Here is a 25,158-nt window from a genome sequence, read left to right as displayed (position 1 = left end):
TTGATCTTGTAAATGATCTAAGTTGGTCACATGGCAATACAATCAATAAAAGACATGTTTTACTTGTCTTTTTATTGTTTTCAAAAACTCTTAATGATTCAACATTTGTATAAGTACTTAATAAACACCCTGTACTTGACTTTATAGAGTATTAACTTAAAAGTTATATAATTTTTTGTATTTGCAACCTGATAAATAAAAGACTTATGACATACATTGACTTTAATAAAAAGAAAACATTTACAATTTTTTTATGTGACAAACAAAAATTTCACTTCTGTTTAAATTATCACATAGATACAACTCCCACTGCCGTTAATATGGTCTCATAAAAGTGAAAAATCACTTACCAAACTGATATATAAAAAAAATTATTTTTATAGAATCTAGGATAATAAAAGCAATAAATATTTCATAAAACCTACTGAACTTCATATTAGTCGTTTCTAGAGTTAAAATTAATTATTATTAATTATATTTATAATATTATTAATTATTAGACATTTACGATTAAAATTTTAACATTTGTCTCCAAAAATCAATTTAAACGAGGAGTTTAACCAACTACTACAGGAATAGCAGAAGAATATTTAAAGTATGTAAGTTTTTCAAATTGTTTTTTATTTTCTCTAACCCTTGGCATTTATAAATTTCTGTTATCAAAATCTAATTCAAGAAGATCATTGACTTATTATTCAACTTGAATCTTAACTTTTTAAATTTTTCCTTACCAGTCGTTTTTGTATTTAAAATTATACTTCTGTAAAATAGCATATATTAAAATTATGAACATAAAAATGTATGATTTACTCTTGGACCTTAGTTATTAGAAAAAATTTGAGAAAAGTTTTATTTGTCATAAGATTGTTGATTATATGTGCTACTAGAATATTTTTATTAGTGTATAAATGGTGTATAAATTAAAACAGATTTTCAGGTCACCCAAAGATTTTAAATTACTTCTATATAACTTTTCCTATCAATTAAAAAAATGCACAAGCTTTATATTTATTCAACTATGATTACGATAAATAAGTAAATTTCAAAATCACTTCGTGCTCATTCCTTCCCATTATTATACAGGATGTTGTAGTATTCCACAACAACAAAATTCTACACTGACTAAAAATATTTTTATTTTTAGTTATTCTCGTTCTCATTTTTAGAGGGTGATACTTTTTTTTTGGACCCATGACTTCTATCCAAATTTCTCTGTTGCGACAACACCGACTATTTTAAAAAAGAATCTATTTTATCCTTTATCTTTTTTTCCTAATTTTTTTATTTACAATTCTGTCAGTAGAATATTGTATTTTCTTTATTCTACAGAAAGTTAAATGCTGGAAGTTGCGTAAGCGTGTTAGAATTCAATAAAAATGTACAGTGCCTGCCAAAAAGTTTGCGGTACATTTTTCAGATTTAATTTTATTGATGAAAAAAAGGAAGTTATATTGCTCCTACATTCCTTTCATAAGATATTTAAAAAATTACAGAATAATAAGGAAACATAATAAAATTCAGTAATCTAACGCTGTCTGGAATGGAAGGACGTTTGAAACTTTCAGTTCCCGTAGGATATTTTATGTTGTATAAAAAAGTTTCTATGGTCAAAAAGCTTCCTCCTAAGATGAATATGGAGAACCACTGTCTTTTACATCCATGATATATTCAGTTTTCCTTTTATATTCAAATAGCCGCAACTATTTTCCTAACTTGTGGCAGAACAATCCATTTTTTTAGAGATCTAATCTCATTGACAATTAAATTTGGTGACAAATGAAATCAGTTAGTCCAATTAGTTAAAAATTCAGTTTTTGCAACATCACTGTTTTGGAGGATGAAAGGTAATCCAGAAAATAATTATTGAATAATTATGTGTTTAACATAAGTACATACCACAAATTAGGTACTATTTTTTCCTGCAGTGCGTTTTTGTTTGAATTACTGTGAAATTTATTATAAACTTTGAAAATGCACCAAAAATTAAATTTTTTAGTGACTGAGCTAACAATGTCTAGATAAAATGTACACAAGATTTAGATGTTTAAAAAAATGGAATGTCAAAACGCAAACTAGGAAAATAAGATGAAAAATGTAGTTTTTAGAAGTTTTTCATATTTATCGCAGTAAGGAAGCTTATGGAACCCTAATATCATCCCATTTGTTCAATGTAAAATTTCCTTTACGGGACATCCCTATATAATGGAAAACTTTTATAAAAAAAATTGGACAGTAGTTATGGTGCATTGTGGTGCTTTGAATTTGAATTCTTTATTTTTACCATGTTAATCTAAAATAATTATATATAATGAGTGTAGATTAATTCATTCAAAGCATAAATCAAAAATCCGATTAAAAAATTCATAAATTGTTGGTGTCATCTACAATAAGATACAAAATAGAACATATACAAGACATATAGATTTATATTTAAATATATTTTTTACGCACTATTCATAATGTATCGATATAGAAAATTGGGATCAATTAAAATCTTAAGATAGAATTTATCAAATCAAAATTACATATTTTAATTGATCCCATCTCTAATATAAGAATTTTTGAAGTAATATTATATTACCTATAAAACAAATTGTAAAATTGACTGTGATTTTTAAGAAAAGTGAGGTTTATGTTGCTTTTTTTTATTATAAAGGAGTGTGTTTGAAAATACCTATAATATATTGTTTGTTTTATTATCACCAAAAATAAATTTTTAAATATAATTAAGTGTGAGATTTATTAAAATTGTATGTGGTACAACATTACTACTAAGCTGTGATAAGTAAATAATCCTTAATTGTTTGATGCAATATTCTCAAAATATGCGAAATTGTTAAAGACCTCTTCAAATGATGAATTACATATACAAAACAATTAAAGGTACTGTGAGGGATTTATATAGGTCAGTTGTCTACCTTCTGTCAAAGCCCCGCGCTGGGCGCCATCATGCGGATCTTGCTCAATGTGGCTAGCTTGCAGTGGAGTTGACCTACTTTCAGCTTCCTTCAGCATATTGAGAGGGTCGTAAACCCTCCTAAGGACTGTACCTATTTGGGTCCGTTTTCACCTGCAGTGCTGGAACGTTAGTCTACTGTCTGAAAATCACTGTCTGCACTGGTTAGAAGCACTATAGTACACGGCTTCCTTGGAGTGCCTGTATGTTAAGCTTTAGGAGCTTGTGAATATTGCAATGTGAAAGCTGTGTATTTGAGCATTGCACTGGGGTTGGTAATTTTTAGTAGAGTTATCTCTCGAAACACAATTTAAAAATTTAAAGGCTATTGATTTTCTTAGTGGTAATATAGAGTATGCATGCGGTGGTTGCAGTACAAATTCTTAAGTCATCATCCGAAGGAACTGAGGACTCTTGACGACCATCTTCTCATCCGGGAGGCTCGGTGAGTGAATGTTAGAAACATATCAGTGATTTTTTATCTTCGTGGTTTAGAAGCGCGCAGCGTTCGGTCGCACGTTTGTCTATATCGTCTTGGATGTCTCTGGAACGATCTGACAGCAATCGCGACGTCTGCGGAGCATCGCGGTTGGAAAGATCGGCGAAAAGTAAACGAATTTTGTTTTGTGTTGGCAGAGCTGCTCTGTGTTTTTTATTCCTATTTTACGACGGAATTGCGCAATATGGGTTTCTTTTGTAGAATTATTGCGGTTATTCAAAACATACTACATACAGGGTGTTCCTAAATAAGTGTCGCAACGGAAAACTGTAAATTCCTCTTGAAAAAGGAAACATTCTTTTCCTCTTCCATTCTTTTTTTCGGGTTTTCGTTTTCGAGATACACGGTGTCGAAATTTTCATTTTTTTTTAATTTTTTTGCCAATATCTTAGGAACCGTTCGAACTACGGGACTGAGTTTTTGTACACCCATTACCATTACCACTATTGTTAGCTACTTTTTCGCACCCATCTCGAATTCATTGAACATGCTGCCAGTGGTGGAGATTTTAAGGTATCTTCAGGGTTTTCCCCCCCTAACTTTTACACCACTGGAAAAATTGACATGTGGCAGCAAATTCTGAAGCGCCAATGAATTTTACACAAAAAGAGTTCTCTTGGTTCATTGCTCTAAAGTCAACCGTTTTCAAGAAAAATTACTGAACAAAAACAAACATTTTGCTAACGTTTTGAAAATCTTTTGTGATTCAAAAGATAGGTAGTAATAATTAACAATTTTAACGAAATTTAGCAACATTTGCAACAAGTAGCTATTAATAGTGGTAATGTATGTACAAAAGCTCAGTCCCGTAGTTCAAACGGTTCCTGAGTTATTGGCAAAAATCTGAAAAAAAGTTTTGACACCATGTATCGCGAAAACGAAAGCCCGGAGAGAAAAATGGAAGAGGAAAAATATGTCTCTTTTCAAGAGGAATTTACAGTTTTCCGTTGCGACACATATTTAGGAACACCCTGTATGACTGAAATAATTTTATTGTTATTTATCAGCACAAGAAGTATTATAAAAAAAAATTCAAAATACCATCATATATACTTAATGAAGGCAAAAATTGTATTTCCGTTCTGTTTTCAGTGTTTTCTACTGCTTTGAAATCAAAAGTAAAAGGATTTGTATAGCACTGCCTCATTTTTGACACATGCATTGTGTAACTAGCACCATGTATAATTGTAAATCTATATAAACATATCAGTTTTACAAATTGCCAATTTGTATTAAAACGGTAAAAACTATATAAAAAATAATTAAGAACAAAATTTTATATTTCCAAAAATATCAGAAAAATATTATTTCTTTCAGTGGCTTGCCATATAATTATTCAGAAAAATGTAATATAGCCTGCATACATACTCATATCTACACCAACAGTTTTTTCCCATTTAATATTTTCTTGTATTATGCACACAAAAACTGTATGGTAAGATTTTGAATGTTTTGAAATTATTTAAAAAATCATCCCTTTAAACAAGATTTATCCAACTTGCACGAAGAAAATAATACAATAACATATGTATAATGCTCTTTATTTCTACATTTATAATTATTTAAACAAAGTAATCAAAAGCTACACTAATATTTATTGTCTTGGTCCAGTCCAGAATGCTATAGAAAAGTTCTATTTTTCTTGAGTAATGGGAAACCAGGATTGGCATGCTTCATTGGCTATTTCACACATTGCAGAGAGAGCTTTACTGGCACTGTCATACTCTGAAAAAATTATTCAAAATTATCAGAAAAAATTAAATTGTGTAACCAACCCTAAAAAATAATAACATTGGAAGGTCAATCTTTTTTCCTATCATTAACAAATGCATTAAAGAGTTGAAAAATTGTATAATAAGTGTAATAAAAAGTTCAATTTTCTTCACGTATTTTTGCAGGAAATTAAAAAATGGTACTTAGTATCCAATTTTAAATTTAAGAATTTTCATTTTGGCCCCTGAAACTCCTCTTTTAATTTTATAACGAAACAGAAAAAAAACAAAAAAAATATTGTATGCGCGTATGTGTAATAAATCCCTCTAATTGTTATACTTGCCAGTGTTGGAACCAGTTCTTTTTCCAAAAATGGATCCATTAAATGGTGGTTTTCTGTAGGTAGCTTCAGTTACAGTCATAATTGCACAAATAAAGGCAACAGCAACACAGAAGATTGTCACAGTCTTTCCAAAATAGCCTGACATTTTTTATGATCTGTAAAACTACAATGTATTTTCAAAATTGAAGCAATTTTTCGCGTTTTATTTATTAAAAAAGAATAAATATAAACTTGTCCTACCTCTTGTCCTCAGAGAACCTCTCAAGGTGTGAAGATGTTTGGAACTGATTTTCAATGAAAAATAACAGGCCTTTTATACATAGTTTCCCAACCGACGTAACAGTTGATTACCTTTAAAACTAATTACGATTCCATTTAGTGAATTTTGCCGGTGCGATTTTGAAGATAATTCAATAACAATATTCCTGCACTTCCCCTGGGAACGCTGCACAATTTGGTGGCTTGTCTAATGTTATTTCTCTCAAAACGAATGAAATTACCACCCATATTCTGTTTTCAACCCTCATAAATTGTTCACTTTCTCGTGTGGGATAGAATTACATTAACAAGATATTAAAAATATCTTCTACAATATAAAAAGTTCATTAATAATTTTATTGCAATACCTACCCAGGATTGAATATGATATGGGACGTTACTCCACTGTTGAAATTTAACAGAAGCATTTTTAATGTTTTTAAGTAGGCCTTAAGGTGGCCATATTCCTGGCCGAGAAATAGTGAAATTTCTGTCGTTTTTAGGTACTGAAATCTTTAAAAGTAAAACGTGTAGAACAAAAGTAAGCACAAAAATAAAATCCTTGATGTTTTGTTTATTCATTGTTACCATTTAAAATTACTCAAATAAAATAATAACTAAAAAAAAATCGTTTGTAAAACATGCGTCTTTGAAAATACTTAGGTGGCATGACATAACATTCCTATTATTTGATATGCTTTAGATTATTCAGTTATTAAATGTTTGAAATTATTTGTCTTTGCGGAAAACACTATTTAAAGAATATGGGGCCCTTAAATACAGCGACAAATACAAAAGTACATTACAGGGTATGTATTTTTTGAAAAAATATGTATGTATAGTGTAGATAAATAAGACATATGTATCATAGATTAATACAGAAAATATATATCAATAGAGCATATAACATAAGTTTCGATGTGTACAAATTTATTTCAACCTCTTTTTTTTTTTTGAGGCACTATTTCGTATTTTTATAATTATCAAAACTGCAGAGGAATACCTACGCCTTGAGTCACTCAACTTGAGTGAGACATCTCCATCAGATTGCTGTTAAATGATGTTATTTATTCAAAAATATTTTTAAAAATACGTTTTATTCGGAAAAGTTCAGGTTTGCGAAAAAACCATGATACATTTTTTATTGTAAAAATGATGAACACATTATACAGTTTACCGTTTTAACATCGGCTCCTTTGATCTTTGAACTATTGCGCATCTAAAATTAAAGGCTCGGCGCAATATACAGGGTGTTATGCACCCGAATAAAAGTAGTAGTGCACACTGCAATTATAATTAAGTATGTACAATAAATTCAACACATGATTATTCGAGAGATTTTAAGACAAAAAGTTCATATAAACATTGGTCCGCAGAATTTGGCAGTTATTTGTAATATTAAAGGGGCTAATTTAACCCTAACTTGATTAGATTTGCACCTTAACGAATATTTTTAATAATAATAATAATAATAATAATAATATGTCTTTATTCTCTACAATAACAATGAAATTATAAAAACAAACAAAAGACGGCGAGATTCAACAGAGTTGCTCTTCCATCTAACCGCCTAACACGTTAAAGTGTGTGTGTAACATAAACAATATCATAAACACATATGTCCACCCACACACAGGCGTGAACTCAATGCTAGACAGCGAATAATATCAAAAGCTAAATTATATATAAAAAAAAAAGAAAAAATTAAATTCTCCTCTCAAATATACTGGCCTTGACCTGTCTTCTAAAACTGATAAAGTTACTAGCTGATTTAACTGTAGGAGGTAGGTTGTTATAAATATGTACAGCGTTGTAAGAGAAAGATCTGCGAAATAGAGCAGAGGCATGCATAGGTACGACATAAAGGTCTTTGTAACGAGTTGAACGGCTATGGACATCACTACATTTAATTAATTTTTTGAATAAATATTTGGGTCTTTTAGACTTATTAAGCTTAAACACCAAACATGCCATGTGCAGCTGGAAACGCTCATTTAAATTAAGCCACTTAGACTGTTTAAATGTGTCACTAATGTGGTCATATTTTCGTAATCCATAGGAAAATCTGATACATGCATTCTGCACCTTCTGCAGGCTTTCTTTATCTTTATTCAAAATAGCGGGCCAATAGACTGTGTCACAGTAAGCAATATTACTAAGAATTAGGGAATCACATAATTTTAATTTTACATCTACTGTTAAGTAATCTTTGTGAACATAAAGGGATCGCAATTTAGCATAAGATTTTTGCAATAAAAAATTAACGTGTGTGGAAAACCTAAGATCTCGATCAAAATACACTCCTAAGTTTTTACAGTCATTACTAGGATTCAGAATTGTTCCATTAACAGAAATTTTAAAACGAAAATCATTCGATATTAAATCTTTATTCTTACCAACAACGAGAAGCTGCGTTTTCGTTCCGTTTAAAACTAAACCATGTGCTTGAGACAATATTAAGATATTATTTAAATCACTATTTATTTTTTGAACTGAATTATCCAGGTCACCCAGTGGAAAACGAAAATATAATTGAAAATCATCAGCATATTGATGCGAATGGGCATTTCTAACCGCACCCGGTAGGTCTGCAGTATAGATTGAAAACAGCAAGGGACCAAGCACACTACCCTGTGGGACTCCCACAGTAATATTAATTAAAGTGGAAAAATTTCCACTAACAACAACTTTTTGACGTCTACCTGACAAATAATTCTCAAAAAAGTTAACAACTCTGTGATCAAGTCCAAAATATTTAAGTTTACAGCATAAAGTAGCATGGTGAATAGTATCGAAAGCCTTGCTATAATCAAGCAACACAAGACACGCATTTTCATTATTATCATAAGCTCTATATAACTCATCCGACACATGTAATAGAGCAGTAGAAGTACTATGATGCGTTCGAAATCCTGACTGCGTTGATGGTAGAACGTCAAATTTGTCCAAAAAGTGAGCCAGCTGTTCATGAACAACCTTTTCCAAAATTTTTGAAAAGGTACAGAGTATGCTAATGGGACGAAAATGTGTTAAATCAGAGGGTTCTGAATTCTTAGGTATAGGGATGACTACAGCATCCTTCCAACAAGATGGAAAAGTAGCGGAGTTCAAGCATTCATTTATAATAAAAGTAATATGATTGAGTAACTGAGGTATAATCAAATTTATCATCTTGCAATTAATTCCATCAACTCCTTTCGCATTAGATTTGATAGTGTTAAGAATTTCCAGTACCCTCTGTGGCGAAACATTATTAAATTTAAATTTTTCGGATATATTAGGCGCTAATTTACCCCTGTAGGTATCAGCAATATAATCATTGTCAACAATAACCGCTGGTAACTTGTTCACAAAAAAGTCATTAAATTCCTGAGCGCTTGCAATAAACTGGGAAGAATGTGAATTGTTGCTATGGACATTAAGAGATTTCAAGGTCTTCCAAAAAGCTCTAGAATCAGTTGCAAACTTATGCTGTAAATACCCTCTCTTTTCAGATTTAATAGCTGTGTTTACAAAATTCCTAAGATCTTTGTACTCTTGCCAATTAACCTCAGATTTAAATTTTTTATATTTTAAATATGCACTATCTCTTAACCGCATCATTAATTTAAGATTTGGCGTAAGCCAAGGAGCCGGAGGTTTAGATATTCTTATGGTTTTAAAAGGCGCGTGCATATCAAATAAAAACAAAACTTTATCATTAAAATAATCAACCATTTCATCAACATTATGTAAGAGGTATATGTAATCAAAATTAATTAAATTCAAGTCCCGATTAAAGCTAACGTAGTCAAAATTAGAAAAATCACGGAATGTTCTATATTCCGGCAGTTGTTTAGTAATATTAATGTTTAAATGTGTAATTTAATAATGTGTCTTGTGTGGTTCAGATATATGCAATTAGGTGGATTTTATTTTTTTTCTCAAAAATTAATCAAAATGCGAAAAACATTTAAGAGACAAAAAAATATTTTTTCTACAAAACTGTTAAAAGTGGCCTTTTTAATTGTCATTTTTGATGTTAAAAATGTCATTTTTCGACACGCGTGTTAAAAGCAAGTTACTTTTAACACTGTATGATATACGTGTTAACAGTGATTTTATTTTGTTCGAGAAGTTAAAAAACTCGCTACGCTCGTTTTTTAATCATCTTCACTCACAAAATAAAATCTTACTTTTAACACGTATATCATAAATAGCTATTTATTAGTTGTTTAATGTTTAATCCAAAAAAAAAATATAAAAATTACAAAAAAGTCAGTGACGTCCATTTTTTTTTGTTCAAAATATTCTAATTATTTATTTAGATTCACCCTGTATATTTACAGAGTGCAGAGAGTGTTAATTCTTTTTTGTAATATATTTAATTGATATATGAGATCAAAAAAAATCTTGTCTTATCAATCGAGAAGAAAACAAACAATTTTTAAAAATGGAACACATATTCTAATTAAGTGTCCATTGACCAGTGGTTAACCACTATTCTGATGTACGTTTAAATCTATGAATATTCTCAGAAATAGTTAAAGATGTGACACTTTCTAACATTTTTTTTATTTTGTAAAATGATATACTTACTCCATCTTATATATATATTCATTTTGGCTTAACAAGAAACATAATAAAAAATATATTTAAAATTAAACAGACCAGAGAGCACCCTATATCTTTTTAAATAATCGTTTTGGTGTTAAAGGTATAGTTAAAATATATTGTTTTGTTTTAGCCAGAAGTTTCAGTTGAATTTTTTAAACATTATTTATTTCATTCATCACATATCACTCACTCATCTCATACATCGTACAATATTTGTCTAGGCGTTAAACTTCTATATATGTACTTCCTATCGTACGCGAATTGTATATTTACATAAAAAAATGTGTAGTGTCCTAATACTCCCCATAATAATAGTACCTAACAATAATAATTTTCCATATCAGCGATAGGAAAAGTCAAAAGTAAGGCTGATCGTGGTTAGTACTTGGATAATGGGTGACCATCCAGATTAAGCTCACGATGCTCGCCCACCTTCTAAGCCTAAACTGTTGGCCGAGTGGCCTGTATGTCGGTGTATTCACAGAAGCTATACAAATTTAGGCGAAGTTTGTATAAAAAGATATACCATCCCCTCGGAAAGGATAAGCTGTTGATCCCTTGTCTAAACAATGTTAGGCAAGTAAAAGATCCTTACTCTAGGCTAGGACAAAGTGGGAATTCGGAAATATTTCCATGTTGGGAGTTGCTCGTCTCGTGGCGGCGTCGGTGTTTATCCATAGTAACAGATAGAAATAGGTCCATGTAAAATAACCAAAAAAAAATTGTTTATTTTCTTTAAAACAATACTATAATTGTATTGGAACAGTCGCAACCAGTCCGATATTTCGTAGACCAAAAAATATATATCTAAATTTTATAAAAATTGTGTATTACTATATACACATTAGGCACAGAAATTATGGGATAAAAAAATTCAAAATTTTGGGTGATTTTCAAAGAGCTGTAACTTGGAGGGAAACGCTCGTAGAGAGAATAAAAAAAAATAAATTGAAGCTTCAAGTGTCTAGTTTTCGGATCTGGAGTTTAAAATTTTTTAGCGTAAGCAGAGTAATTATAAGAAAATTAACGAAAAAAAAATGAAAGTTTTTGCTTTTCTTTAAAAAGGCCTATGGACTTCAAAAATTTCTTTTTGATAATTTCACCATAATTAGATAATTTAATTCTCTTCAATTTGAGCGATTCCGGAGCCCTGTACGATGATTTGCCGCCGTTATCATCGATCAAAGCAAAAAAATAATTTTTGACTGACAATAAATTACTCGTGAAATAATGGTCGCACAGAAAATCCAAGCAGGGTTTTTAAAACTGCAAAGTATTCTCTACAAGTCGTAGATAATTATTGGTTCTTATTAAAAAAATGTTTTCGAAGTGAAAATGTTGGTTAGAAAAAAAGTAAAAAATTGCATAATTACAGATATTTGAATAACTGGGCATGACATTGCAAATAATGAATAAATTAAGGATATTGACTGTAACTTTTCAACAAAGTGTCCTAAAGAAACCTTGAATAATTTCAAAACGTTGCGATTTTTCTTTTTTTTTTAGTGCCTCGAATGTTTAAATTTGTCGTTTTGGTGAAATTACCAAAAAAAAAAAATAAGTTCATAGGCGTTTTTAAGAAGCAAAAATTTGCAATTTTTTTTTGAGCTCTGAATATCACCCAAAATTTTGGAATTTTTTTTATATCCCTTAATTTCTGTGCCTAGTGTATTTATAAATTCTGAAATTTCAAGTGACAAATAATAAATCCTTATTCTTATTTTTATAAGAAAAAATTTCCAAATAAGTATGTGTCCGGAAACGCTTCGTTTTTAAAATATACCTACCTTATATTTTAAATTCGAAAAAAATGACACAGTAGATACGTTAAACACTTTCGAAGATGTTTTTGAAAATGCGAATTTTTTTCTCGTAAACGAAGCTTTTCCAAGCACGTGTGGAAAATTTTTTCTAATTTTTTTTTTCAAAGAATTTTCACTATAATTGAAATTATTCTTTATACAAATGGAGCAGCAATTCAAAGCAATTTTTTTGATGCCAAAAATTTTGGAAAGTGGTTCACGAGAACTCTAAACAACTTTTTTAATACAAACAATTTTTAACACTATAATTTGTGCTTCAAAATATATTTTTTAAAGAACTAGTTACATTTTCTCAAAATTACTTTTGGGTCATAGGAAGTTTCTTAGAGGATGGAAAATCCAACCGTCATGCATTATATTTTCTATTCATTAAAATAACTTGAGCAAGTCACTTACCTAATCTGCTAGATTCATATAAATCCAGTCCATATCATCCAGTAATGGAGATACGGCGAATTATTACCTCTAAGAACCCCAGAAATTCGACGCGACGCCTCTGGATATCGGAAAATTCAATCGCTACTTTTAATTCCTAGCAGTATTTCTGAGAAATTTTTTATGTACTTTATTTAAAAATGGACTATTCTCGATTACTGTTTTGGTTTTTTTTTATCAAATATATTAATTTAATTTAAACTAACTCTAGAACTGTATTTTCACAAAAGAAATTTGTTACAAATACAATTTAAGCACTTTCTGTTAAGAATTTTTCATTTATTGTAGCTTATATATTTAATCTCTTGAAAATCCATTGTAATACTGAGTGACAGTAGATGTTATGTAGTAAATTAAGTCCTTTTCAATTCAGTAATTGAGGATCGACATTTGTGTCCTCAATCTGTCACGATGACAAATTTTTTTTAATATATACTAATATTTTCTTTTTTAAACAAAATAACATTATTTATTAATTGCAACAATTTATTTCCTACGACTGTAATTTTTTTGTTCACCTGACGGTGGCATAATAGTCGAAACTAGTAGGATAAAAAAATTAAACATTTTTATTCTAAATTAAAACGGACACTAATTTACTGCATTCTATCTAAATATTTATTGTTGTTCAAAATGGAAAATAATATACTATCTTATATTAATATTTATTTACAATAATAGCTAATAACATAGCTGAACTACCCCAATTTATACTGCATAAAATGAAAATATGACAGTGATGTCTACCACAGGAAAATGTAACGGGATCCATATTTAGCTTCTGGCCGTGGTGTATCATCTGGTGGAGGTAGACCAGGTGTAGCATCCTCGTAGACAGTAGGTCCCTCTACTGGAGGCCTAGGTCTTGCTGTTTTGTGCACATGAGCACGAGCAAAATAGTCATATGGTGGTCGATCTAATCCTAAATTATCTTTAATGCATTTATCAAAGACAGCTTGTGTTTTACGGCATCTGAAATTAAATCAAATCAATCACCTGTTTTCCAAGAATTCTCTGTATTCTCGTTTATTAGAACAGATATAAAAGCAGTCATACATTAGCGATTTATTTTAACATGAATCAATAATATAATTGAAGGAAAATATTTCTATGGTGTGAATTGCAATATTTTCAGCATAAGAACTGTACCATGTTTTCCAGTTACTTTCCCAAAATAGATACTTCTCTTTTTGTTGTTTTAATTACTTAATGACTAATTCAGTGGTCCTAAATAACATGAGAATAGAAAGCAATTAACGAATATAAATATTATTTACTTTTCATTCACACATTTTTTATAAAATTATATTTTTTTAACTTTAAACTGCAACCAAGACATAATTTTAAAAGCTGCTGTGCTTACGGTGTAAACTGTTGATCTGGGCTAGATTTATCCAGACAATTGACATACTGCGTAAATTCACCAGCACAAGTTTTCTTTATTTTCCTAAAAAAATTTAAAGCACAATTTGTTACTGCCTTTCCTTCATTAATGCACGCTCTCGGATCTTTTAATTCTGTCCTACATAATACAAACTCCTAAAAATATATATTTTTACATTAATGACATTGATTAGGTAACAAATAACCTCACATTATTTTCAAATTCGCAGGCTTTTCCTAAATGAAATGCACCTGCTTTCAATGCTGGTCCGGATAAAGGAACTTCTTGGACTGTTAAGTCTTCTTCAGTAGGTAATGTTACATCTTCAGTTATACCCATTTTTTATTCAAAATAAAACTTATTTTTTTTATTTCCGATCCCCAGCTGTCAACTGACAGAAGAGGTCAACGACGTCAACTGTCAATAATTAAGAAGCGCGTTCAAATCAAATAAATCGTCTAGAGTCGCCTGGGATATAAATGGCATTCATTCTGAACGCACCCGGGAAGATTCGTGATTTTACCTACTCTATTAAGGTTTTCCACTAGTAAAACTGGTGCGCACTCAGTGCAATTTTATATTCCACAGAATAAATTCAGTTCAAATTTTTCCGTGTAAACAAAGTTAGAAATAGGTAAGATTTCTCATTTCTTTAATTGATGATAATTATTATTCAAATCAAGTTCAATTCAAGTGCAATTTTATGTTCCACTGAAGTGACACTTTTTGTACACCAGAACAATTTTATTAAAAACGAGGTTAGTGTCAGCGTTGCACATAAAATTGTCAGTGGAAAACCCTAATCTCTGGATTTTACAGATTAGTTTTGTGAGTAAAAGGATACATAGATTACGCTTTATAGATCGATAAGTCTCTATTTTCCGTCAACACATGTTACAGAATCATCTCTTGACGCGATCGCGTACTATAAGGGAACGAACTTCACTGGTTATGTATTTTAAAATATTATTATTTAATTTGATTTATGTTTTCCTATCACTAACAGAAAAATATGAAGGGGTTAGTGTTCGTAATAGCAGATTTTGTGTGTTAAGTTATAGGAAATATCCTTTTTTAATTCGTATTTTATTTGACCATACTCTTAAGACTGTGTTTCTTACAAAACTAAGAGTAGAACAGTAGAAGAACACTTCAGGAGCAGTTCCCTGACAATTGGAAAGTAGCTGATGGAATATAAAATGACGATTTCTATTTATATGCATTATGAACGTGTAGTGCGCACTGCTATGACGTAAAGTTCGCCACGAGTGCTACAAAGTTTTGCCCGAAACACTCTGAGCATGCAATTAAATCGAACACGCATCAAATTCTAGTGCTCATTTCATAACCTCTGTATGACATCTGACTTCGTAATCGTTTAAGAATTGATTTTTGGTAATCGTTAACGCTTTTTTGTGTTCATATAGGTATCAATTTGTATACTACTATAAAAACGCAAGAATGTGCTTTTCAGCTGATATAGTCTCTTTTCCAAATTTCTTTTTTGGGTAAAACACTGATTTTTCAAAATCATCAATTAAAATGTATACAGTTTCCCTATTAAATCTAATTTTTTTTTGAACTAAAAAGAAAACCAAATTGGTACATACAAACAGTAGTTAAGTAAGTGTAATTATTTATTTACTACATCTTCCGGATATTGGTGTAGCGTAAAATTATTTACTTTTATTTGCTCTCTAAAATTATTAATAACATATATTCTTCAGATGAACTCTCTGAAGAAGAAAATATATTATCTAGAAGCATTATATTTAAAAATCTTCTACTACCGCCATTTTTAACTTGCACTACACTATTGAACTGACTGTTTCGTCAGTGCCAGAAAATTTGCATTCTCGCCAAATTCGGTGCGAACTAACTTGTAAATCGAACACATTAGATAGGCAAAGTGTGCACTCAAAATATAAATCGAACGCAGAAGTTGTTTACAGTACGCACTCAGTGCAAAAGTTCATGTAAATCGAAATCGTCAAAAATGATTCATTTCTACCAACAAATTTTTATTAATTTTAAACATGTTACGCAATGTTGCCAATGTTGTCACATAACATGACCCTATCTGAGTGTCTGATGTATATTGAAAAATTTTGTCTGAAGAAGGTGGTGGTGGTTAACCCATTTCATCATTTGTGCGTTGTGTCGTCCTTTTGCTGTACTTTTAAACTATTTATATCTATTGTGTTTACATACGAAACAATTTTGTATCATTTTCTTGTTATTGCTAACTGGTAAGTTAATTTATTTAAATTGTAGCCAAAATCTATTTTTAACAAATAAGTGTTTTCCAAAATAAAATATCCCGGCATGAGACGTGAGTTCCCCATCGCCATCCTTTGCTACGTGGCTTAAGTTAATAAAGTTATTCTTTCTAGGTCTTTTATACGTGAATTTCTGAATTTCCCAAAGTCGGGAATAAATTAGAAAGCGAACAAGGTTGACTGAACATCATAAAAAATCAAATAAATGTGATTTTTCGCTATTATCACACTTTCTCTAATGCAGTTTACATGCACTTTTTTATAACAAATATGATATATTTACGAGTAGAAAACGGAAGAACATTAGATACAGTATCTTATAATATTAATGAAGTAATTATATTTATTTTATTACAGAATAATGGATGTATCGACTCCCTTAATATTCATTGCATTATTTCTTCTTGCATTTTGTTCATTATTTCTTGTTTATAAATTTGGGATAAAGGAGAAGAGTTACGAGGAAGCCTTAGCTGAGCAGAGACAAACAACAAATGCCTTACTTGGGGTGAAACCAAAGCCAAAAGAAAAGAAAAACAAAAAGGCAGCTAAAAAGGTTTGTAGTGTACTAATTTGAAATTTCGAAAGTAACGATAGATGTAATAATGAAATAATTTTATAGTAGTTAAAGTGAAGTATTAGTCAAGTCTTATGCTCACTGTGCTACATGACATCACAATATCATCAATAGATATCGCCTCAATGTTGCAATCAATATGTCAATGCCATAGATTACCAAACTCTCGTTTGCAAGAATAGGTTTTTGCTTTATCTAAGGCTTTAGAACTATTTTTAAGGTAGTTGGGGCCTCATGGGTTGTAATTATGCCATTGGGCATTGGCTCGGTCTTTTAGAAACGACACACCTGCGACAACCCAAACTTTAGAAGCCCATATAGGCTCGGCCACAGAGAGGCCTTCATCTCACTTTGTAAACTAGTGACCATCAAGTTGAAGGTCCACAATTTGAATTGCGGGCAGTTTTTTAATTTTACTACAAGAAAACAATTGTTTTTATATTTTATTTACTGTCATACCTTAGATACAACATAGATACAGTGTTAAAAAAAATCATCCAATGATTTAAAAAATTTGTCGGTGCAAAATAAATACTAGCACTCAGTATAAATAAGTTCAAAACAATATTAGTTTTCACGACGCCTCAAAATATTTTTTAAGTTTAGAGTTAGATATGAAACGTCTCCGACATTTTGTTCAGTATACCATTGCATGTAAAGAATTAGAAATCCTATCAAAAATATATTTTTTATATTTTTATTCCTTATTTTTTACATTATGACAGTTCTTGAAAGAAAACTGCTATTACATTCTTTAAATTTTTAGAAAATATTTTCGTAGCAACCAAAAATGTATACACTTAAAGATATTAAATTCACTCTCGAAAAATGTCAACATTTATCTTATCAGATTTCATATACATAGCCCATCAATTTAATATAAGTTAATTAAAAGAAGATAAATTACTAAAAATCAAATTCCTTGGTAAACGGCATAGGTAAAAAAAAATAATCATGTTGACATGATAAGCATTTTTCTTAGTTATTTGTGTGTAATAACTTTTATTCTTTTAAATATTATTCATACATAAACCAACTGTAAATTTCTCTCAATTTGATAAGCCTTTCACTTCCTGGTATTTGATATTCCAGTAATCTTGGAAATGTTGAGCAGAATGTTGACAGTAATTCAAACTGAAAGTAAAAAAATCATGTATTTTTCTGAGTATCGTTACATGTAATTGATAAAGAATTTTCTTTGGTATTATAGTATATTAAATTGTTATTAAATAAACGTATAAACACATTTATTAACAAATTTTTGTCAAAACTGCTAAGATGATAGATGATATGGATATAATGATAGAAACTGTACCAATTTTGTTTTCACTGATCGAAAGTCATGGTTCATTAATCACAAAAATCCTGAGTAGTTGCATAATTCAAACTGATGATTCTAATAATTTATTAGAAAATTTAACTTTCGTCAGTTGTTACCTTCTAAGTATTTAATACAAGCTAAAAACAAATATTACAACAATTAGCCAATAAAGTTATACACCTTGTAAATAATAGAGATATTAACTAAATTAAATTACAGAAACTTGAAAGAGACAGGAAAGTATAAAATGTTTTACATATATTTTTATTAACCGCTAAAACATTTACATTTAATGTGACATATTCTGGTTATTATGTTTATACTCATAGAGATATAAATAAAATAAAATTAATATTTTCTAATATTAAAAAAAAAAAATACAATATTTTTGTAATAATTCACCATAATTCACAACTTAGGTGATTCATATGCAGTTTAATTTTTAAATTGTTATTGTGTTAATTACTATTTTCAGTTAAAAGAAAAAACAAACCCTCCAGGAAATGAAACTGATGAATCTGAAAATATTGAAAATCCTAATGTGGACAATTCCCCTCCCAATAAACCTCATGTAGAGTTTAAAGAAGAACCAGAGGAAGTTCCAATAAAAGAAGTTGTTCAAATTAAGGTATATTTAATTTCTAACATATTGTTTTGCATGCGGGAATTTTCTTTAAACTAATAAGGGATTCTGTACTTTGTATTTATTTGGGAATGGGAACTATATACCTAATATAATTAGTTGTATAACTATACTAAGCAAAATTTGGTTAAATAAAATATCCTTTGTTTTAACTAAGGCAGCTTATAGATTAAATACAATATCACTTCTTAAAATTCTAAAATGAGGAAACTTTTACTAAAACCTTTATCTCAAGATTAGTTATTAACATCAATTAAGTTGTAACTTTAGATATACTCTATTAAGCGTGTACATATGCTTATCTTTTAGCCCAAACGTGTGAAAAAAGTGAGACCTATTTTGGTAAAAAGGGATAAATCACCTGAAAAAGTTATTTTAGATGTAGTAGACACTCCCATTGTTAATCACTTTGAGGAAAATCCTCCTAAAGATGACTTTGAACTTTTAAGATCCAATAGTGTAAGTTCTGTGTTTGCTAACAAATTGTAACGTTATAATAACTGTAGCATTATACTTGTTACAGAGTTAGTTGCTTAATAACAATACAAAACCTTCCCGACTAAAATGAAATATTATTTTTTAAGTTCAAATAGGTATATGTTTATTACTGTTTTTTATTGCTTACAATAACTTAATTAGATTGGTTTAATGTAAAATTAACATAATTTATTAAAATAATGCAGTCAATTTAATATCTATTTATGAAATACTAATGATTCTTTTTTTTAATTAAAATGGATGAATGAAACAAATAATTTTTTTAGAGCAGTAGTTATTTGGAACTTTTTCTTACTTTATTCTCAAACTCTAGATATTTCATTTTGAAATATCATGTTTTATATTCTCCATTTATTATTATTATAACCACCTGTAAGAAAAGTTAGCCAAGTGTTGTTTTAATGAAATTATTTTTTCTAAAAAATCAAAAGAAAAGTCTTTGATTCTTTTGGTGCAAGGGTTAATTTAGAAATCCTTAACTATTTTTACAACTGGCAAACTACTTAAAAGAAAAAAAAACAAAATACTGAAATTATAAAAAATCATCTTGATACATTTTTATTATGGATGTGCCTAAGCAGGATTATCCAGATAACCGAATACAGAATATTTGACTTAAAATTTAAACGAAGCTTCAATGCTTTGGTCAAAGTGAACAAAATATATATTAATAAATTATTTGCAATTTTCCATAAAAAATAATAAATTTTTCTACCCAAAAGATTTTAATTTTAAATACAAAAATATCGAGGGCTAAGAACTGTTAGATTTTAAGTATTTCTCTTTTTAATTTTTTTTACTACAAGATTTTAAAATGATCTACCAAATTTCATTTTTGTTATATACTCCCAATAGTTCCTTGAAATATTTTCTAAGCTAAAATGTGTTCGTTCTAGAACTTGATTCAGCTATTCTAGTACTACTTCTAGATCATTACATATTTTGCTTTATGTAAATTTCTTAACATCATTTAAGCCATAAAAAATTTCAAGTTTCATTCTTTTTGTAACTAATTATTCTGTAATTAGCCATCCTCTGCACTCTAAACATTAGAGAGCACTGAAACAAGTACATAGTTCAACGTTTAACGGTTTGCAAACTAACAAGTCTTTTAACATTCTGGCGTCGACCAGTGCTTCTTTGGCCATATGAGCTGCTGCAGCCAGAGCAGGATCTGAAAAATTTAAGCAATACCGTATGTCGGTGTCGTTATTTTTTCAATTTATTTTATTTTTTTAACAAATCTTAGCGAGATGACATTTTCAAGCAAGAAGCTGTAAAAGAGAAGATTGTAAAGGAGAAGAAACAGAACTTAGAAGTTTCTCCGCCAATGAGAAATAATAAAAAATCCACTAAACAGCAAGCTGCAACTAATTCAACTGTCACTGAGGCACCTCCAGTGGTGGAGAAAGAAGCCGACGATAAAGTTGTAGAGCCCGCAACAGTTGTACCACAAACTAATGGTATTGTTGGAAACCTTGGCAAAGAGAAGAAGAAAAAGAAAAGTGAGTTTAACACCAGGCAGCAGCTGTGTAAGTTATTAGTTATTTTATTTCTTATTAAATAGTAATAGTTTATAAAATTTGGTACCTGTTATACAGGGTGTTCTTAGTATAAGTGTTTTCTTTTAAAACGTGATGGTACACGTCAGAATAAACAAAAAAGTTTTTTTACACTGTGAATTGTAAACTTAATCATTTTCGAGAAATGTATGGAACAATGGAACATTGCAAAGTTCAAAATGAACGCTTATAAAAAAAAAATAGAGAAGTAACTAAAGCTGTTTACTTTAAACTAGAGGTACCTAATGACCTGTCACTTAAAAATCGGTAGCTTACTGGAGAATGTGACCTATTTGGTCATTTACCGGGTCACTTTTGGTTTTTTGTTATAATAATAATAATAATCATAATAATAATAATAATAATAATAATAACTTTATTTCCATTTTTTATTTTTTATTTTTAAATGTATTGACATGCGTAGACTTAGAATCTATGTGACATAAGACATTTATTTTACTGTATTCTCTTATATACTGAACTTATACCATAAACACCCTGTATAAATAGAACATTTTTTGGTTTGAAAAGTTTATTTTTATCAGTTTATCAATGCTTCGTCTAATTAGTCTATATTTTTTTACATTACCGCTGATTTACGTCTAAATGTAATTTTTTATTTTGTTCAGCTGCGGAACGGGATGGATTAATAAAATTGGTGCGTAAAGCTGAATTCTCTAAGAGTGAGATTCAATTGCTTATTGATCTGTTACTGAACAAGCAGCTTGAGGCCCCCGAAGTCATTGACGATTGGAGTGAGGTAATCTTACACTCAACCAGTATGCCTGATTTTTACAATTCTTACATAAAAGAAGTATCGTGTTTTAGGGCAAATCTGATCCCGTTCAGAAGTTGAAGAAACAACTTGCCGAGAAAGAAAAGTCATTGGCCGAGGAACAAGAAGCGTTATTAGGAGTACAAGCAAAATTGAAGGAGATCCGCAGCGAACAACAAGCAGAAAAGTCCCAGCTCCAACAGAAAATCAGAGGACTTGAGGAAGTCGTCCAGAATAAACAGATTGAACAACAGGCTACTAATAACCGTTTACAAGTTAATACTCAGAAAATACAGCAATTACAAGCTGATCTCAATGCGGAAATTTTGAAAACTCATAAGCTCGTAGAGGATAATGCAGCTCTGCAAATGCAAATTCAGCAGTTTGAAGTTAGGATTTCCCAAGTACAAGACGTAAGTTTAATGTAATTAGTAAATTAAGTGCAAAAGTGGATAAATTTCGACGCTTTCGATGAGGTTTCTGCTATTTCCCGAACAGACATAAAAAGTGGTTACAATGTCTCAAGCCTGATTTTCTAAAAGAAATCGTTTCTCAAATAATTTTCATTTGCTCGAATAGGATTTGGATCGAGATTCCTTTGTTTCTTGATATAATTAAGCGTGCTATGGACGCATCCGATTTATAAAAAAACATGCAAGGGGCACTAGATTGTATCAGAAAATATTAAATTACAAGAAAATTATTTTTGGTGACTACATTTTTAAACTTTCTACAAAAAAAAAATGTAAAACCTTTTTACAGAAATAAGAATTTTTACAGAAAAAAAAGGTATTCGACATCACAAAAAACATTCAAAAATAAAAAACTTAAAAACATTCCTAATATTGGCAATTTCACCCTATAACTGATCCAATAAATCTAATTTGAGATTTAATGCAAATTTTCATATATACTTTTTGGAATTTTATTTTAGAATAATGAATAATAATAACACTTAGAAGAATATTTGAGTGTAACTTCTAAATGGATGGAGATTTTCTTATCAAAAGTTAAGAAAAAATGTAGTCTTTTTTTATGGCGAAAATATCTGGACATGTTCCTGGGAAAACAAATTTCGATGACGTTGTATTCCTTATTCCAATAATGAAAAAGAATATTTTTTGGCATATTTTAGGCAAAAAGTTAAATTTTTAATTTTCATTTTTCATTTCCGTGTGGCAAGGCCGAGGCTTTGAGCTTGTGGTTTTGTATATGTAGGATATTCAAACTCAAGATGGAATGGAAACCAACAAAACAGAAACTCATGTCGATTTCAAAAATTTTTAGGAAGAAAATGATTGTTCACTATTTTTTTGTTAGAATAAAAAAATAGTAATTCTAAAGCCACAGAAAAATGTACTAACAATTGAGGCGTTTACTGCAATAGTGACCTAACTTAAAAAATAGCATTTGTGAATAATTAAGCAATTTAATACATTTATTTTTAATTTGGGAAAAGGTTCACCACTTTCGTTGGTAATCAACATACCATATAATTTTACATTATAAAACACCGAACATTACCAAAAAAACATAGGCCACTTATGCAGGTTATTACATAATTTCAAGAATATTAGGTCAATTATAAACAAAAACTATGAAACTATACTAACAACTTTTATTGAAAAATCAATAGGAAATATTCGTTCTGTGACTATATAATGTAACTGTATAAATATATGTATATTAAACATAATAAGTTATTCTTCTTATCTTCATTAAGAGAATTCTACAGGATCGTATAGTCCATTGGGATCATCATATGTATTTATGGGTGTATTTTGTTTTAGTCGTAGATCAATATAAAACTTGTGAAAAATTGGAGGTTCATAGGGTAACAAGTCAGTAAGGTTATTGTACTTTAAACTATCAATCTCTCTCCCAAAATTTGTATTTCCACACTTAGGCCACTATTGCAGTAAGCGTCTCAATTACAATGCCTTTTTTCTTTGAATAGGCCAGGAAATATAGAATTGGGCGCGACTTTTTGTTTCGGCAAGGTGAATTTATCACTATAGATGCTAAATATTGTGTACAATAACATATTAGTTTCCACAGTCATAGAAATGGGGGGAAGATTGTTTACAGGGTGGATTGTATAATTTTTACGTAAATTCACATTTTTCGCTTATAACTTTTTCCGTTCATTTCCATGATAAAACAGTAAAATACTTTTTTTTTCGTTTTCAAAAGACCTACAAAACTAGCCTTCGAGCGTCAAAAAATATTGATTAGATCAAAATCGCACTGATTTCATAATAATACATTGAAATCTATCATATATTTTTTTAAAATTTCAAATTTGCAACCTGGAAATTTTTTTTATTTTTTTAGCCTTAGTTGCAAAATGAAATATACGACGCACACGCGTGATATAGTTATATATTATTACATATTCGGAAAGCTTCTGAAAAGAGCTTTAAGTTAAAAAAACAATTGTCAAGATTCGTTTAAAAACAACGGAGTTACAGACTGTCAAAGTTGACGGCCTATTGTTAAACAAATTAGGTTGGTAGCGGCAAAAAAAAAATCTCATAAACGGCAACCCGAGTACTTTCCCAGATAAAAATATTGTATTTGTGGAAAAATGTTAAGTGCATAAGAAATATTGTTAAAAATTAGAGGGTCGCTTGATTTTTCGACGAGTTGTGCAGCGAAAATGATAATATTCATAGTCCTGTCATTAAAAAAGTGAAATTCACTTGAAAATAATATATTTTTTTGACAGTCTGCAACTTCCTTTGTTTTTCAACGAATTTTGCCGATTTTTTTTTTTTAACTTAAAGCTCTTCATAAAATTTCCGAATATGTAATAATATATAACTATATCACGCGCATGTGTCGTATATTTCATTTTGCAACTAAGGCTAAAAAATAAAAAAAAATCCAGGTTGCAAATTTGAAATTAAAAAAAAAATGATGGATTTCAATGTATTATTATGAAATCTACCACGAAAAAACTCAGTGCGATTGTGGAAGATGCTTGGGATTGTCTAGACTAATAATTAGTTAATTTGTTTATAAGGCCATAACTTGTAAACTATTCAACTTGCCGATTCCAGATTTCGTGTGAGTTATTAGACAGTGATGAGGAATGAGAGGATGCGATGCCAAAACGTTCTGGTAATAATTACGCAATTTATAAATTCAAAAATCATAAATAAACTTCTTCTGTTTATAACTTTTGATCTAATCAATATTTTTTGACGCTGGAGGGCTAGTTTTGTAGGTCTTTTGAAGACGAAAAAAAAAATAGTTTACTGTTTTGTCGTGGAAATGAACGGAAAAAAGTTATAAGCGAAAAACGTGAATATATGTAAGAATTATAAAATTAACCACCCTGTAAACAATCTTCCCCCCATTTTTATGACTGTGGAAACTAATATGTTATTGTACATAATATTTAGCATCTATAGTGATAAATTCAGCTTGCCGAAACAAAAAGTCGCGAAATGGTCATTTCCCAGCTCTTTTTCCTGGCCTATGAATATAAACT

General features: G+C 29.8%; 3 protein-coding genes across 9 annotated transcripts in view; 1 reads left to right on the top strand and 2 right to left on the bottom strand.

Annotated features, from left to right (window-relative positions):
* Window positions 1–5,007: 5,007 nt before the first annotated feature.
* On the bottom strand, window positions 5,008–5,785 carry LOC108915357 (neuropeptide SIFamide). Of its 2 annotated transcripts, none has more exons than XM_018721373.1 (3): window positions 5,752–5,785; window positions 5,512–5,666; window positions 5,008–5,180 (listed from the first exon to the last, which is right to left on the bottom strand). In XM_018721373.1, the coding sequence occupies exons 2-3, from the start codon at window positions 5,654–5,656 to the stop codon at window positions 5,089–5,091; spliced, it is 237 nt and encodes a 78-aa protein (XP_018576889.1). In that variant the 5' UTR covers window positions 5,657–5,666; window positions 5,752–5,785; the 3' UTR covers window positions 5,008–5,088. The 2 variants fall into 2 exon arrangements, with proteins under 2 accessions (XP_018576889.1, XP_018576888.1); XM_018721372.1 differs by having other exon boundaries at window positions 5,512–5,674; window positions 5,752–5,780.
* Window positions 5,786–13,272: 7,487 nt separating this feature from the next.
* Window positions 13,273–14,415, bottom strand: LOC108915355 (NADH dehydrogenase [ubiquinone] 1 alpha subcomplex subunit 8). The gene is made up of 3 exons (XM_018721369.1): window positions 14,218–14,415; window positions 13,987–14,162; window positions 13,273–13,595 (listed from the first exon to the last, which is right to left on the bottom strand). The coding sequence occupies exons 1-3, from the start codon at window positions 14,344–14,346 to the stop codon at window positions 13,367–13,369; spliced, it is 534 nt and encodes a 177-aa protein (XP_018576885.1). The 5' UTR covers window positions 14,347–14,415; the 3' UTR covers window positions 13,273–13,366.
* Window positions 14,416–16,108: 1,693 nt separating this feature from the next.
* LOC108915358 (interaptin) overlaps window positions 16,109–25,158 on the top strand; it is a 40,532-nt gene continuing 31,482 nt past the window's right edge. For 5 of the 6 annotated variants that reach the window (XM_018721377.1, XM_018721378.1, XM_018721375.1 and 2 more), the window contains exons 1-7: window positions 16,109–16,256; window positions 16,644–16,842; window positions 18,660–18,812; window positions 19,137–19,286; window positions 20,575–20,857; window positions 21,517–21,647; window positions 21,716–22,075. In XM_018721377.1, the coding sequence (XP_018576893.1) occupies window positions 16,648–16,842; window positions 18,660–18,812; window positions 19,137–19,286; window positions 20,575–20,857; window positions 21,517–21,647; window positions 21,716–22,075 (1,272 nt within the window). In that variant the 5' untranslated portion in view covers window positions 16,109–16,256; window positions 16,644–16,647. The remainder of the gene's footprint in view (window positions 16,257–16,643; window positions 16,843–18,659; window positions 18,813–19,136; window positions 19,287–20,574; window positions 20,858–21,516; window positions 21,648–21,715; window positions 22,076–25,158) is intronic. The other variant, XM_018721379.2, reaches the window with a different exon arrangement.

Source organism: Anoplophora glabripennis, unplaced genomic scaffold (genome assembly GCF_000390285.2).
Source record: "Anoplophora glabripennis isolate ALB-LARVAE unplaced genomic scaffold, Agla_2.0 scaffold991, whole genome shotgun sequence".
Classification (NCBI taxonomy): domain Eukaryota; kingdom Metazoa; phylum Arthropoda; class Insecta; order Coleoptera; family Cerambycidae; genus Anoplophora; species Anoplophora glabripennis.
This window is presented reverse-complemented; position numbering and strand designations above follow the sequence as displayed.